The 12,798-nt window shown below is 43.1% G+C and overlaps 1 protein-coding gene across 8 annotated transcripts in view; it reads left to right on the top strand.

Moving 5' to 3' along the window:
* The window catches only part of PSEN2 (presenilin 2), a 51,564-nt gene that overhangs the window by 15,822 nt on the left and 22,944 nt on the right, over window positions 1-12,798 (top strand). For all 8 annotated transcript variants that reach the window (XR_009762402.1, XM_061625017.1, XM_061625016.1 and 5 more), the window contains exons 2-6: window positions 3,399-3,572; window positions 5,308-5,537; window positions 8,143-8,284; window positions 11,300-11,367; window positions 11,610-11,830. Coding sequence is in view for 7 of the 8 variants with exons in the window: in XM_061625017.1 (XP_061481001.1) it covers window positions 3,399-3,572; window positions 5,308-5,537; window positions 8,143-8,284; window positions 11,300-11,367; window positions 11,610-11,830 (835 nt within the window). In the remaining variant the exon portion in view is untranslated. The remainder of the gene's footprint in view (window positions 1-3,398; window positions 3,573-5,307; window positions 5,538-8,142; window positions 8,285-11,299; window positions 11,368-11,609; window positions 11,831-12,798) is intronic.

Below are 12,798 nucleotides of genomic sequence, written 5' to 3'. Positions count from 1 at the left end.
TGTTGTCAGTAAGTTGAATGTGGTAGGGTTTTCAATAAGGAGCTTGTAAATGCAGAAAGCTTTTTAAAACACTGCTGCTTGAAATGCTTACATTGTGGATATGGGATAATTAAGTTTGAAAGACAATTTTAGAAAACCTCCTTTAGATATTTTAATATGACCTTCTGGTGAGAAGATTGATATGATATATGTATAGTTTATTTTAAAATGCCATTTTTAAAATATGAAAGCCATAAGTGAAATGTTTGCCCCTGGGCTGATTCAGTTTCCACCTTGCTTTACTATCCTCTAATCACATCCTTGTTCCATTTCTTGGCATTGTAAAACAGACTGTCTGTATATCACTGATAAACACTACGCAACATGGAAACATTTGATTGACCCTGTGGAAGGAACTGTTTTTGTCCTGTTGATGTAAATCTGAGCCACAAGTCCTGTTTTAGTTCATTTTCCCCCTCTCCTCCCGCGTCTGCTTCTCACATAAACGCATGCTTTTTTCCATAAAGCCTTTCCAAAATTACAGCCAGTCAGTCTGTTGATGCATTGCTTTTTCTGACACTTGAATTTTATATGTAATATTTTTATCTGTCTGGTAGCCCAGTCTTGAGATGGCCCACAGGATCTAGTGCATGCTTTCTCTTGGAGGCAGATTGTGGGGGAGGGCAGGGAGAATAGAGGTGGAAAGTAGTGAGGCAGTAGATGAGGGGTGCAACACAAAATGAGTGGATGGTTGGTCCCACATTTGCTACTCATACTTGGTCTTGGGGACACCAAGATATGAAGGGAACAATTGTGCTCATCTTCATTGACTTTTCATCCCCCCCTTTAAAAAAACACAAATACAGTCCCTGGTTTTGTTCACGCAGTGAATCCAACAAATGCCGTTTGCTCAGTGGCCATAGCTCAGTAGTAGAGTACATGCTTTGCATGCAAGGTGTTCCAGATTCAGCCCCCAGCATCTCTAGATACAGCTGGGAAAAGGCTCCTTTCTGAAACTCTGGAGAGCTGCTGGCAATCAGTGTTGATAGTACTGAACTAGATGGACCAAGGACCTGACTTCATATAAGACAGCTGCCGATCTTCCTAAAAGTCCAACTCTATTCTCAGAATCATTCATAGAATAGTAGAGTGGAAGGGGCCTATAAGGCCATCAAATCCAACCCCCTGCTCAATGCAGGAATTCAACTTAAAGCATATCCAACTGGTGGCTGTCCTGCTGCTTCTTGAATGCCGCCAGTGTTGGGGAGCCCACCACCTCCCTAGGTAATTGGTTACATTTTCATACTGCTCTTAACAGTTAGAAAGTTTTTCCTGATGTTCAGCCAAAATCTGGCTTCCTGTAACTTGAGCCCATTATTCCGTGTCCTGCACTCTGGAATTCTTGGAAATAAGCAAACAGTGGGACTTCTGAGATGCACCTTTAGATGGGCATCAGAAAGGTTGATGGGCTTACTTGGGAACCCAGGAGACCAGGAATGGGAAAACCTGTGGCTCTCCAGATGCTGCTGGAATTCAACTTCCACCACCCATGCTAGCTGGGGCTAATGGCAAGAGATGATGGGAACTGTGGTTCAACAATAGCTGGAGGGCCACATGTTTCCCCATTCTGCAGTAGAGAAAGGTTTAAACAGAATGTGGAAATCCATAGAGTCTAGACATTCAGGCTAAGCAAGACTGTGGGTGACAGTAGCTTCAAGGCTAGGAAGTTTTAACAAAGCTCAGGCACCAGGGGGCTGGGTCTACAAAGGATGTTGCCATAACAACTGATGCTTCATACCTGTCTCTATAGGGCAGCAGCTCAGGCATGTGTTGTGGCTTTGTCCAAAGGCAAGTAAAACACTCCCTTGTACTGTATTTGGCAAGTGCTTTGCCTCATTCTAAGATTTCTCCCAGATCTTGTTTTTGATCCAAGGCATCAAGGACACAGGATCATGGAGCAGTTGTGGGAAGCATCTCAGAATGTGGCAGTCACTAAGAGGTCTGTGGAGAAATCCTGTGGGGCATCCCTATCTGAGGACTTCCACTTTTTTCTTTCCCTTTGGGTCCTCATCATGAGATGACTTGCAGTTTCCTCTGCGTGCAGCCAGTCATGGCTCCATCTGTGAGCAGAACCTGATTGCTTGGGGAAAATATTACTGTGACTTAAGCTACACTTGAATGCAGTCACAGTGATTCCCATTATGACAGCAGCAGATTATTGTATGGCACTGTTCATGCTAATGTTCTCCCACCCAGTCATGGAGAGGAAATTACTGCTGCTCATGTGCAGGGAAAACTGACTCTGAACTATTCTAAAAGGTAATTGTTCTTCTACAATTTTATCACTTTTATTTACATCATTGACATTAATGTATTGGCCTGGCTTGCACATAATTCTAAGCCTTGGTTAAACCATGAGTTGTCCCACAGACAGTCAACCAAACCATGGCTTGATGAGCATCTGGGATGGGGTGGCCATAAAAACCAGGGTTAAGGATGGATGACTTATTTGCGCATAACATGAAACCATAGTTAAAACAAAACCAAGGTTCGTAAGGAAACAAAAATCCATGGATTCAGATTGGGGGGGTTGCCAGTAAGCAAACAGAAGTTAAGTTGCTGGGCAGGGTTCAGACAATCAAACAAGCCATAGTTTAATAAACCGTGGCTTAGCATTGTGTATGAACCATTGACCCTGAGCCCCCAGGATGTTGTGTGTTCCTACATTCTGGAGTTGGTTCAAAGAGCCACAGAGAAGCATCCTGGTATGGAAGTGTCATTGATATTTTTCTAAACCAGTTAGTATATCTTTGGAACTGTAGAACACAGAAGTTTTTTTGTTCCACACCTCTCCCAAAAGCAAACAAAAATCTCAAATTCTGCCACAAAGCATGGCAAATTCTGAAGCCATATTGTGCAAATTTAGTGCTCTCTATCAATCTTATCACAAGATACAGTTCCAGGGTGTGGATTAGTTTAGTGTAAAATTTACAAGATGTGTGGATGCTTGCTTGTTAAAGGGTCTCTGACAGTGGAAAATCTAATTTAGTATTGCTAGTCCTAGCTGTATCTGTAAGCGGGTTTTAAAAACCTATTTATTTTGGATGACTTTTTCCTAATTCAGACTTCCAATTTTATGAATTTAAATTAGACAGCCATTTAGAATACATAGGGCTGTTTTTAATCTGCTGGAACTTCTATTGCTATTCAACTTGAAGGCAGTCCATTTCCATTTCATTTTGCATGGCCATTTTGTTCTGGGTATACATTGCCTAGTTTTTCTTTGTTTTGAATTGTATTTTTATGATATGAAAGCTGCCTTAACAAGGCAGCCTATGAATATTTGTAAAGGTCATTACTTTGACTTTTCTTGCCATTCTCCTTTGCTAAGCTTACTCTTCTGTGGGTCTTTAATACAGTATTGCAAGATCCTGTGTGAAGGAGGAAGCATGATCACCTTCATGAACAACTCGGATAGCGAGGAGGAACCCTGCAATGAGAGAACGACTTTGATGTCAGCTGAGAGTCCCCTCCTGCCTTCTTACCATGATGGTGTACAAGCACCCGAAACAACAGAAACTCTCACTCACAGGGTAGGTGTATTCCACTTCTGGAAAGAAGGGACAGTTTGTACAAAACTGGTCCTGTTCACTGTGTGGGTTCTTCCTGTGCATGCTTTTCTGGGTCACTCATATGTGTTTGAAGCCTTTGAATGGATGATTACAGGTGGAGATGGTATTGCTGTTGAGAGAGACTGATGATGCTGAAATATGTTGTGACAGGGATGGGGAACCTCAGGCCTGGGGAACAAAATTGGTCTTCGAGGCCTTGCCATACAACCCTTGGGATTCTCCCCAGGCCACACCCCTCACCAACCCTGCTGTGCAACCTCCTCAGGTGCTTCTGCCTGGCTGGAATATGTCATTAACCTCAGATAATGCCCCTTACTTGCCTGGATGGAAGATCAAGAGTGTGTCTTTGTGGGAAGACCTCTGATTATTGCATGGCTGGAATGTAGCTAACTGTACAAAGATAATAGTCCCATCTATCTCACCCCCCACCTTTGCCTCTAGTCCTACCTGCCACTATCATGTGTGCCGCAGAAGAAAGCACACAAGGGAATATGGACCTCCATCTAAGAAGGTTCTCCATTGCTGCTGTAGAACATGGACAGGGAATGTGCCTGACAAAGTTCCACCCTGACCACACCCCAATGTGTTATTACTGTGGAGGGATTGCTCCATGGTGAGGCATTGCCTACTTTTCAGTTTCCTAAACTGTCCCTCTAAGTTGTCTTCAAAGCTTTTTTAAAAAAATGTTTTTAAAGATGTTTTGTTTTAATGTATTTTAAGGTCTGTTTTTATGATGTTTTAACATGTTTTAGTGCTTTTGTTTGCCGCCCTGGGCTCCTGCTGGGAGGAAGGGCGGGATATAAATAAAATAATAAATAAATAAAAGATGTACCTTTTTACATTTTGCGGGGTAAATGAAGTTGGGCAGGTTGGCAGCTTAACAGATGAAAACCAATGTTGTCATTTAATAAGAACACAGAAAAGCCCTACTTTATCAGGCTCAAAACCCATATGCTCCAGCATCCTATTCTCACAGTGGCTAGCTGGATTCCTATGCAAAGCCTGAAAGTAGGACCTGAGCGCAAGAGCACTCTCCCAGCTTGTGATTCCCAGCAACTAGAATCAGACTGTCAGAGGTATACTGCCTCTCAGAGTGGAGATAGAACATAGCCATCATGGCCAGTAACTACTGGTCTGACTCAGTATGGGGCAGCTTCCTACGTCCCCAGTAGTCCATCTAGCTCAGCGCTATCCACACTGACCAGCAGCAGCTCTCCAAGGTCTCAGGCAGCCCCCCCCCCGCCTCACATGGAGATGCTGGGGACCAAACCTGTGATACTCTACATGCAAAGCAAACCTCTGACACTCTGCATGCAAAGCATACAAATGCTCCACCTCTCAGCTACAGGCCCTCCCGTTGACAGCCTTATTCTTCAGTATCTGGCTGTAGGGAAGAAGAATGGGTAAAGAAGCAAACACTGACCCCATATATCTTTTGAACATTTGATCAATGACATGGCCAACTGCAGAGAAGGTATGGAGAACGCCTTTTCTTGTCTCTGAAAATGAGCCTCTAGCGACCCTTGGCTGTACCACTCTTCCATCACTGATACCATGTTGCTCCCCACTTAAGGTTTCCCATCTCCCTTTCTGTCTGCTTCTATCTGTTTGGAGGACAACTGGCAATCCAGATAGTGCCGCCCCAGTAGGGCAAATCTGCCAGCTGCTAACCCTTGTTGCCTGTTCTTCATTGTAGAAAGGCCGTACTGGCAGCACTGGGGGCCCTAACAAAATTGATGGAAACATGGCTGACACAGAAAGAATCGCCAGAGTGCTTGCTGCTGTGGACAGTGAGGAGGAAGAGCTGACCTTAAAATATGGAGCAAAACATGTGATCATGCTGTTTGTGCCTGTCACGTTGTGCATGGTTGTGGTTGTTGCAACCATAAAGTCAGTGCGTTTCTACACAGAGAAGAACGGACAGCTGTAAGTAATGCTTGACCAGCCTTAGCACGCTAAATGGAAAGTGTGATCATCTTTAGCTTCGGGCTACATGCAGACAAGCCTTCTTTCTTTGCAATGGGCCCTTGCTGCTCCAGTACTACTCCATGCATTTGATGCAGTGCACTGGGTGTGGGAACTTTGGCATGGGATCCTGAAAGAGATAAATGTAGCTTTTGTTCAACCAAATTGTCAGGTTAAATTTGCTCTTGAAGGTGTCTTAATAAGAAGCCAGCTGGATCAGGCCAAAGGACCATCTCGTCCCATGGCCAGGCCAACCAGATGCCCATGGGAAGCCCAAATGTAGGACGTCACCACAACAGCACTCTCCCCACATGCAATTCCCATTCTAAGTGAATGGGTATGAGAGTGCAGTTGCTTCAGTCATTAAGCCTGGGGAGTTGGTGGCTAGTAAAATGTACAGCGTGAGGTTTCCATCCAGACCAAGTTCTGGAGAGTTTGTACTTTTTAATTTCATTAAAATGAAATGCATGAAATGGAACACAAAACAATGACTGATGATGGTATGCTCCACGTTCCACCTGGAAGGCTCTTCCAAGATCAGCTTAAAGTCCTTGCACTTTGATGGTGGGGCAGTTAAGCAGGACACCACAGTTAATGTATGGAGGCTTGCATAAAGGAGCATTATGACAAGTTTGTCCTTTTGGCATACAGTAAAACTCATCTTGGACTCTTGGGAAGATATCCAGGCGCCAGTTGTAAGAAGATGCTCCCACGCTGTCACCAGCATTATGGTGAAATAGAAGTGTGGATGGAGTAGGCGTGGCAGTGGGGCACCATGGAGATCAGTTTGGAGTGAAATGATAACGAGGTGTCCTGTGCCATTTAACATCTCCATGAAACCGTTGGGTGCAGGCGTCTGCTGGCAGTATGCTGATGATACCCAGCTGTACATATTGGTCACATCAGATCTCAAGGATGTAGTGCAGGTGCTGGATCGGGGCTCCAGGTTGTAATGGACTGAATGTGAGTGAACAAAGCTGAAATTAAATCCAGACAAGACAGAGGAGGTGTTGGTGACCGGGAATGCTAACCAGGATTGGGGTTGTTGGTCCATTCTTGATGGGGTTGCACTCCCCGTGAAGGAGCAGGACTGCAGTCTGGGAGTCCTCCTGCATCCAGCCTTACTGCTAGAAGATCAGGTAGCTTCAGTTGCCAGAGGGGCTTTAGCTCAGCTTTGGCTGTTGCACCAGCTGCAGTCCTATCTTGGATGCTCAGATCTGACCACCCTCACCCATGCCCTAGTCACCTTGCATTTGGATTACTGTAGTCACTTCGCATTTGGATTACATGGGGCTGCCTTTGAAGACTACTCGGAAGCTTCAGCTGGTTCAAAATGTGGCTGCCAGGATGTTAACTAGAAAGAGCCACTTTGAGCACATTATGCCTGTGTTAAAAGAGCCACGTTGGCTCCCAGTTTGCTTCCATGTACAATTTGAGGTGCTGGTTTTGACCTTTAAAGCCCTAAACGGTTTGGGACCTAGGTATCTGTTTGCCCGCCTTCCCCTCATCAGTCATGCCCATTGCACGACAGCCAGGGAAGAGGGCCTGTTGCGAGTACCTACTATATCTGAAGACTGATTGGCAAATACTCGCAACAGAGCCTTCTCTGTTGTGGCCCCTAGACTGTGGAATGCCCTCCCTTGTGAGGTAAGATCAGCCCCTTCTCGTTTTTAGATGGTTGCTCAAACCCATCTTTTTATGCAAGCATTTGGTTACATTTCTACCCTTTATGCCATTATACTGATGTCTTTAAGGATTTTATGGATTTGTTTATGTATGGGTTTTTGTATGTTTTTGTATTTTTAAATCTTTGTATGGTTTTATATATGCTTTGTATTTTTAAATCTATGTAATCCACCTCGAGACCCACATTCCAGATGAGAGTCAGATAACAAAAATAAATTTATCATTTTCTTTCTCAAGGGGCTCATAATAGGAAGAGAATTAAATGTAGTTTTACTGGACAAACACAGGAATATCTGACAGACAGAAAATCTAAGTGGGACCAGAGCTTGGAAAAGTCACTTTTTTTGAACTACAACTTCCATCAGCCCAATCCAGTGGCCATGATGGCTGGGGCTGATGGGAGTTGTAGTTCAAAAATGTAACTTTTCCATGTTCTGAGTGGGACCCTCCCGCTCTTCTGGAAAAAATATAATTGGCAATCTGAAGAAGAGCCTGCTGGATCAGCCCAATGGCCCATCTAGTTCAGCATTCTGTTCTCATGGCAGCTGCCCATGGGAAGCCCAAAAGCCGGACCTTTCCCCACTTCATCAGCAGTCTCCCCACTTGTGATACTCAGCACCTTGAATGATACCACAAAATCTGCTGCTTGGGGCAGGTCACCTCGCCCTACAGAATGGTAGGGTCAACTCTGAGTCTAGATGATGCCCATCATTTCTGTTGCCTTTTCATCAGTTTGGTTTGAGGATGTGCATTGTGCTATTATTGCTGATTCACCATTCAACTAGGAGGGCTAAATTTGTGGTGTTAATCTATTTGTGCTACAATTTTATAGAAATGCTTTTAAACCACCTTTTATAGAAATGCTGTGGTTTTCTTGCAGGATTTATACCCCGTTTACTGAAGATACACCCAGTGTAGGCCAGCGTCTCTTGAACTCCGTGTTGAATACCATCATCATGATCAGTGTTATAGTAGTAATGACAATCTTCTTGGTTCTGTTATACAAGTACCGTTGTTACAAGGTAAGACTGATGAATAGATGGACTGAATTTCTCAGGCGATGAATGATCCTTAGTTAATTTTAATTAACAGACAAAAATTATGTATGCATGCCTTCATTCCATGGATTTCCCAAATTCTTTAAAACAGAAGTGGCATTTTACCAGCCATCACAATGGATCCTCACAACTTGCCTTGCATACCTGCAAAGCGAATGCTGGTTTCACCCATGAGATTTTGCTCCTCCCCTCATGCTTCAGGCAGCTTTTTTCAGATGAATCTTTTTTTGAATACCTACTACAGCCTAACCTTTTTTCACCTAGGGAAACGGAGCGTGTTGGGTGTGCATGTGTTTAAGGAAGGCTAAGCCTACCCTTTTTAAAACTAAGCCAACTCTCCCTCTACTGTTGAAACTATCGGTGGAGTTTCCTTTTTACCTGTTCTCCACAGCTGGCATTTAGTCTGGTTTACTGTGTCCTCTCAAGCTCCCCTGCTAGGCTGGTGTTGAAAGCTTGTTTCTGTAGGCTTCCTACCCCTAGAATTCAGCTCCTAAGCTACAAGTTCCTTCAGGATTTGGTTCCTAGCACACAGTAATCTTATAGTGCCCTTGTTAGTCTGAGCTGTTTCAATTAAACAATTCAATAAATGGGTGTTACTTCTCACTTCTCACCTTGATGCTTAGTCAGCTGGGGATCTTTAGCTCATGGAGCAGGCTCCCTCCCTTGGCTGTTCTAAATTTATATTTCCATGAGATTAGATTGATATGAAGCTTTGTAAGACTTCTTCCCCCCCCCCACATACATAAGCACATGAATTAATTATTTTAAGAGTAAGCATTCAGACAATATAACACCGTTTCATTCCAAAATAGGTCAAGAAACTTGGATTGGGTTGAAGCATGAAATTAGTATTCTTAAAACAGGCCTGTACAACTTGTAACCCATCAAGCTATGTGAGCTCACCTGCCATATATGGTGGCCCACAAGGGACTTGATTAAACTGCCTATTCTTGTTGTCTGCCAGGGATTTAAAAACAGAGCCTGGCAAGTTACAGTACATATCTGGTGGGCTGCGTCCAGCTGGTAGGTCAGAAATTGTGCAGACCTGCTCTTTTAAGCAATCATTGGTGCATCATAGAGAATATCCAGCCATCGCTATTTATAATTAATAGCGAGAACTTGGGGGATGTTGGGTCACAACACCAAGAAGTGCTTATGAAACTGTCTTTTCTGAAAGGATAATAGGAGACTGTGACAGTTGCTCATCTGGTTTATTAGTTATTTTGGATGACTTTCCAGGAACTTAATAAAGCAAAGGAACTTTATTAAAGGGAAGATAATTGGATGTTGTAAGATTTAATGAAAGAGTTGGAAGAAACACTTGGAGAAAGCAGAAAACCTCTCTTTAGATAATACATAGCAAATGTAGCCTTGTGTAGAGATTTAGTTTAAATAGTATTTGGGTGATCCCTGCAGGCTTCCTAAGGGCTGTACAATTAAAATTTATAGTAAGGATATGCCATACTCTAATACAAGGATGGGAAATCTGTGGCCCTCCAAACTTCATTGGACAACTTCCATCATCCCTAACATCTGGAGGGCCACAGGTTCCCCACTGCTGGTCTCTTAGAAGGCTAATAATTAAGTTGACTGCCATTTGTTCTGGACAATTGGATGAGTGTTTGAGAATGGCACCAGACAATAGGAACTAAAAGACAGCTCAGTAAACCATGTGGAAAGGCAAATAAATGTAAATTTCAAAAGAGAAGGGATCAGGTAGATCACCAAGAGAGAGATTACTACATGGTTTATACTAATCAGTTTTGTTCTGTGTCTCCTGAACAGAAATACTAAATACTGTGTGTCAATTTCAGCCCACATGCTGGGAACAAAAATAAGGGATACACTGATACTTCAATTATTCTTACCATTTGACCACTTTGAGTCCTGTTCGGAGAGTGCAACAGGTTCAGCTGACCACCATCACACTGCTCCCTCCAACAAGACTCAGAATTCAGCTAGTAGGGGAGAAAAATACACAAATACATTCAAGGGTCCACTGACTAGGGTGTCCCTGAACAGAAAAGATAAGCTGGGGTTCTGAGGATTCTTGGGACCTGTAACGGGGAACTCTGATAAGGTCATTTGGGCAGAAAGATGGGCTAGATCAGGGATGGGGAACCTGTGGTCCTCTTAGATGACATTGGAATCTCATCAGTCCCAGTCACCATGGCCAGTGGTACTCTTGACAACTCTTGGAGAGCCACAGGTTTCCCATCCCTAGGAAAGGCATTTAAAAGAAACGCGAGAGTATACATGGCTTCTTCACGTTTTTGAACTTTGCTGAAAGCCACACAGTCCAGGGCTTTCTAGTTTCTTTCTTCTTTTCCTGCACTTCCTGATTCCCACATCAGAGACATTTTTCCGTGAAGCAAAGGTGCTTTAAAGCCTGATAGATGGTAGATGCATATATTTCATTGGTCTTGGAATTAACCATAGTGACACTTGAAGTCTGGTGTCAACAAAGCCCTGCAGTATTGGAAAGAGAAGGAACATAAACATCAATGGGAAAAAACCTAATGCTAAGCCATGGTGTGCTTTAACAATAATTTGTCCACAGCTTGCTTTGTTTCCCAGCAGCTCTTGTCTCATGTTTATGTAGCTTGGCAAGATTCTGGTGTAGAGTGGCCAAACAAACTATGGTTAATCAAGGTTGTTGTTTTAAATGTTAGGCCTGAATCCAAGCCGTGGTTCAGAGGCCAACTAAAAAGGTTGGCTTCACAGCATGGTTTGTTGCCAGAAAATTATTCTGGTTGTTCTTCTGGGCTGGATTCAGACAAACCACACTTTGGCTAAGCAAACCAGGTCTTAATGTGCAAACCAGGTCTTAATGTGCAAACCAGGTCAAAGCCTGAAAAGCAGTTTTGTTCTCTGTTACTAAAGTAAGAAGCTGGTTGAGGTGAGGAGACCCAAAGTACCTTAGATATGTGACATGTAAAACAGCCACCTGTCCAAGTCTATTGTCTTCTGTTTTAACAGTTCATTCATGGCTGGCTGATTCTCTCATCTCTGATGCTGCTGTTCCTCTTCACCTACATCTACCTAGGGTAAGTGTAAGTAAGTGCTGTTGATTCCTAGCAACTGAGCAGAGGAAGGCAAATGGTAGAAATGCATCTGTTGGCAGACTATTGAACGACTAGCAGTAGATCAGCAAAGGTTTCCAACTTCCAAGCATTTAATAACAAAAAGACTAATGAGGCTAAGCACCTTATTATGATGTTCATCTTGTCTTTGGGTTGCTGTTTCATGATGTTTCCTTGACTAAACTCTTTTTTGTTTTGTTCTGCAGTGAAGTGCTAAAGACATACAATGTGGCCATGGATTACCCCACCCTGTTCTTCTTCATTTGGAATTTTGGAGCTGTTGGGATGATTTGCATCCACTGGAAGGGCCCCTTGCATCTTCAGCAAGCCTATCTCATAATGATCAGTGCCTTGATGGCTTTGGTCTTCATTAAATACCTGCCTGAGTGGTCAGCTTGGGTCATTCTGGGCGGCATATCAGTTTATGGTAAGTCTATAAATGGAAGAGGTTTCAAAGTGATCTTTTGTTTCTTATCCTATTCTTTTAACTAAGAAAACAAAAATGCACAGGAGCTACCCTGTGCGCTTGCACCAGCAGTATTTTCACACAATCAGCTCATGGCCCCTATTGCTTCACAATGTTTTTCAGAAGAAGGATAGAGATAGGAACAGCCGCACAGGAATTTGACTTATACCAAGTGAAGACCATTGGTCCATCTGGTTCAGTACTGTCCACACTGATTTGTTCTCCAGGGTTTAAAGCAGGAGTGGCTCCCTGCCCTATCTAGAGATGCTGGAGATTGAACCTAGGACCTTTTGCATGCAAATAATGTGCTCTTTCACTAAGCCCTTAATTATCTGAATTTTCATCTGGGTGAAAATAAAATAACTGACAATTTTTTGTCTTTTTAATCCTGAAATCTCCTCCCTGACATGTCTGTCTTCCTCTGCATATATTGTAGATGTTTTCCTAGGAAGTAAATGGAAAACCATTTAGAAAGATAAGTGCAGGGTTAGGGAATTAAAATAAATGAGAAACGTTTAAAGCTTTTGTTTCTGGGGTTTGTTTTCTGATCAGTTGACACTATCAACTGACTGATTCCTTCTGCATCTCTCCTCCCTAAAGCTCTGTGAATGGAATTAAAAATGAGAGTCCTAGTAAAGCTATTTCCTGGTTTTTAAGCAGAGTTGTCAGTTAGAAAAATACACCCCATTCGCTTGCTTTCACCTTTCCCTTCTGTTTTTTTTTTAATTTATACGCTGTCTCTGTCTCTGAATCAGTCCCAAAGCTTTGGGAAGAACCCAGTTTGGTTCAAGCCATTTCAGATAAACTTTGGATAAGTGTTGATTCTCTGAAAAGATGCAGTTTGGGGTTCATCTGAACCAAATGCACATCCCTAGTGATTTCCTGTGTCTTGAGGTTATCGCCAAAGGGCTTCTGCAATGGGGTGACCT

This window comes from Rhineura floridana, chromosome 4, assembly GCF_030035675.1.
Source record: "Rhineura floridana isolate rRhiFlo1 chromosome 4, rRhiFlo1.hap2, whole genome shotgun sequence".
In the NCBI taxonomy this organism is placed as follows: domain Eukaryota; kingdom Metazoa; phylum Chordata; class Lepidosauria; order Squamata; family Rhineuridae; genus Rhineura; species Rhineura floridana.
The sequence above is the reverse complement of the archived record's forward strand: the minus strand, read 5'-3'. Positions and strand labels throughout refer to the sequence as shown.